This window comes from Lemur catta, chromosome 9 (genome assembly GCF_020740605.2).
Source record: "Lemur catta isolate mLemCat1 chromosome 9, mLemCat1.pri, whole genome shotgun sequence".
NCBI lineage: Eukaryota > Metazoa > Chordata > Mammalia > Primates > Lemuridae > Lemur > Lemur catta.
In genome coordinates, this window is record NC_059136.1 from 96,783,673 (window position 1) to 96,787,787 (window position 4,115).

At 58.2% G+C, this 4,115-nt stretch overlaps 1 protein-coding gene across 1 annotated transcript; it reads right to left on the bottom strand.

The window, feature by feature from the left end:
* Positions 1-987: 987 nt before the first annotated feature.
* NPBWR1 (neuropeptides B and W receptor 1) lies at positions 988-1,974 on the bottom strand. Its single transcript, XM_045560839.1, has one exon. The coding sequence runs from the start codon at positions 1,972-1,974 to the stop codon at positions 988-990; it is 987 nt and encodes a 328-aa protein (XP_045416795.1).
* Between the last annotated feature and the right edge of the window lie 2,141 nt (positions 1,975-4,115).

Here is a 4,115-nt window from a genome sequence, read left to right on the forward strand (position 1 = left end):
AGGCAGGTAGCCGGTGCTGCTCACTGCAAAAGCCAGGCTCCATCCCAGGACGCGGGCGCCGCGCAGCTGGCTCAAGGGGGCGCCGGAAGCGCGCGCCGGGCGACTCTCCCCGGCTCCTGCGCCTCCTAGAGCCAGGCGAGCTGGTCCCGCAGAGTCTGCGTCATGGAGCATTTTCAGGGGAAAGAAAAGGGAAAAGCGAGGAGGGAAGGGGCTGGGACAGAGAGGGGAAAGTATCGCTATTCTTGTCATACTCTAGGCAGTCTCGGCCAGGCTCCAGCCACCGCCACCGCATCCCACAGCTCGGCCGCACACGCCCCACGCGCGCGCGCTCGGGCTCCCTCGTCGTTCCGTTTCGCCCAGTCGCAGAGGCCCCGGCCGCCTGCGCAGCTGTTCCCTCGCGCCCGGCGCTTCTCAGAGGGGCGGACGCGGAACGCAGGCGCCTTGACCGTCTTCGCTAGCGGTCAGAGCGCGCCGAGGAGGGCCAGGGCACCCGGACTGTCGCGGCCCGACAGCGGAGAAGCGAAGCGCAGACCCAACCGCGAAGCCGCCGCCGGGGGGCGCCCGCGGCATCCCCGGGCCTCCCCCCTTGATAGCGCCCGGGGCTCCATCTGCAGCCTCGAAGCCTGGAGAACCGTGAGGAGGGGGCGCTTCCCGGCAATACCGCCCCCCTCCTCTACGCTACTCGCCCCGTGCGAAGTTCGAGGGTTGGCGCGTGCCCTTGAGCGTTAAGGAGTGGTCAGTGTGGTGTTCGCAGCCGCAGTGGTCCTCACACTCGGCCACTACTGGCATCACATGGAGGGCTGGGCAAAGTCAAATTTGGGGCGCAGCCACAGCGCTTCCAACGTGTTAGGTCAGGGGTGAGGCCCAGGCAAGTTTCCTGGGGAGGCTGAGGGTGCCTGTCGGGCACGCGCTGTGGCCGCGGGCGCCGGCTGCCCCCGCGCGGGCCGGGGCTGGCGGAGCGGGCGCGGGGGCGCGGCGCTCGGGGCGTCAGGCGGCCGGGCGGCAGGCTATCAGCTGGCGCAGGCTCCTGCGGAAGCTGTCGTCCAGGAAGGCGTAGAGGAAGGGGTTGAGGCAGCTGTTGGCGTAGCTCAGGCTAGTGATGAAGTAGGAGATAGCGACGACGAGCGGCGTCTGCGGGAGGTCGGTGGTGAGCGCCACCACGGTGCTCAGGTGGTAGGGCGTCCAGCAGAGGAGGCACACGGCCAGGATCGCCACCACCAGGTAGGTGACCCGCTTCTTAGCGCGCTCCAGGGACTTGGCGTGGCTGTCCAGCCGCATGGCGCGCAACCGGCACAGCAGGGTGGTGTAGAGGACGCAGATTGTGGACACGGGGATGGCGAAGCCCAGCACGAGCGTGTAGAGGCGGCTCGCCCGCCACCAGAAGGCCTCGGGCTGCGGGAAGACCAGCACGCACTGGCGCCGGCCCTGCTCGTCGTCAAGCTGGGCGAAGACAGCGAAGGGCAGCACGACCAGGGTGACGAGCCCCCACACGGCCAGGCTCACCGCGCGCGCGGCGCCGTAGGTGCGGCCAGCCACCCGGCGGGACTCGGCGGTGGCCAGCACCACCAGGTAGCGGTCGGCGCTCATGACGGTGAGGAAGTAGAGGCTGGAGAAGGTGTTGTACTGGTCGATGACCACAATGAGCTTGCACATGATCTCCCCGAAGGGCCACCGCCGCAGCAGGAAGTCGGCGATGTTGATGGGCAGCACCAGCGTGAATAGCTCGTCGGCGATGGCCAGGTTGAGGATGAACAGGTTGGTGACGGTCTTCATGCGGGGTGCCCGCAGCAACACGTACAGCACCGCGGAGTTGCCCGCCAGCCCCACGGCGCAGATCACCGAGTAGACTACCGGCACGGCCACAGCCAGCGGCGGCGGCAGCGGCGCCAGGCTCGACGCGTTGGGGCAGCCCAGCGCCTGGCCGCTGCACGATGCGTTCGCGGGCCCGGGCTCCAGGATCGAGGCATTGTGCATCTCGGCGAGGGCAGGGAAGCCGACGGCCCCGCGTCCTCAACGGCTGCACGCGGGGCTCAGCGGTCCCAAAGCCCGCGTTGCACGGACCCGCGCTGGACACTTACTTCCGCACTCGGAACCCTTCTCTGGTTTCTCTAGGGGAGGGACGTTCCCGGCCACTCCACAGCGCACTGTCACCGAGGACTCCCGGGGCTGGAAAGCGGAATTGAGAGCACAGGTTAGGCCCGTCGACGTGTGGCTTTCGGGAGAGGCGCGGTCCCGCGGGGTGGAAAGCGCCGCGGCGCCCCAAATCTACCCCACGTGAGCGCTCTCTGCTACCTGTTGAAATATCGTTTCAACCAGTTGAATCACATCAAACGAAGTGCTAGAGAGAAGACTCCTTTCCTGTTTAGGAAAGATGCAAACCCATCTCCCCTCTTTTAGGACACCCCTGGCAGACCCGGGTCACCCCATCGAACTCCGCAGGGGCAAGCTTCTGTCCCTCTAGGTTCTGAGCGCCCTCACTAACAGCCGGCTCAACAGCAATCTTTACCTTACCTGGCTTGCCTAGGGGAAGCATCTGCCTTCATGGAGCGGTCAGGAGAAAAGCCTGCCGGCGGCCGGTAGGCTGGGGCGCCTGCCGGCCGAGCGTCTGCCTCCCCGCGTCCTCCGGCTCGCGTCCCCGCGGGTCCCTCCCGCGCGCCGGGAAGTGCAGGGATGGCGCAGCCGCGACTGCGCTCCGCTGACCCGACCGCCGCCGCCACCCCCCTCACTCCCCCACCCCTCATCCCCCTCCCCGGAGTAAAATGGCGTTGGAACTAAAGGAGAACAGCATTCCTAAAAATTAAAGGACTCTTTTCTTCCCTCCAGTAGTGTAACCTCACTCCATGTGAAATAATAAAAAGCTATCCTGTTAAGAACTGAATTTAAGAAAAACAAAGTTAAGGTGTTACTGATCTATTTTAAAAGGAAAAAAAATGCAGTTGAGGCTTCCATTCCATTTATTAAACACCATACTACTAATGAACTAATGTAATTTGAAATTTGAAATTACATACACATCAAATTACACATTACACAGAAGGAAAAAGTGAACATAGGCTAGAAGATTGTCAGTGTCCAATAAATAATGTTCGACAATTTGAGATACTTTCATGCTTTCTAAAAATATGTGTAAGTAAAAACTTGATGAATAAAGACAAACTATTTCTGAAAGCCCTTTAGGAAACCATGACTCACACATACGCATTCCCCGTTCTCCAGCTAAGGAGTACTGTCCTTCTGTCACAGCCTGGGTTGTCAGGGGAGGCAGAGGCAGGGGCAGACTTGGGCTCCAATGCTGTTATCTCCCTGGACCTTGGATTCTTCTTCTAGAAAGAGGAAATCATCTTAGGCACCTCACCAGCTCCTTTGAGAATTGAATGAAATAAACAAAATATTGGTTTCCTCCAATTCCTATTGTTTCTATCCACCTACCCTTTGGGAGACCCAGCAAATTAAAACACTGGATTAAACTTCCCTTCCATTAGAGCAGGCAAAGCCCAAATAAAATGCACTGCTGGTCCTTTATGATACATTTTAGAGAAGAGAGCCTGAGATTCTTAGAAGGAGGCCTAAAGTAACCAGTGGAAAAGCTTGTAGGGCCAGAAATACAATAGCCCCCCCTTCTCTGTGGGGGTGATACGTTCCAAGTGGATGCCTGAAACCTGAGATAGTACCAAACCCAAATGCCTTCAACTGGAACACATTTCTATTCTTCTACTCACAAATTTAATGCCTTTCCATCTTAACTAAGCACTTATCACTCCCTGTGGCTGTAAATTTTACATTTTGTGAAGTGTGACAGCAAAACTAACAATGAATTTTTTTCCTTCACAATTTCAGATAGATGATTCATTTTTACTGTACATCTTAACAACCTCAGCATGCAATTTTTTTCTTTCCTTATTAAGTCAAGAACTTTCATCTTTTCACTTAAAGGAAGCACTTTATGGCTTCTCTTTGGCATATCCAAACTGCCAGCAGGCACATGCTAAGAAAAAGCCTACAGTTCCATGAACAGAACTTTAAAAGTGATTCCAGTGAGGGCTCAGAGAGAAGAGTAGAGCAGTAGGGAAAGCCTCGATCTTCTCAGAGAATACCTAAGTGATCCTGAACAGAAT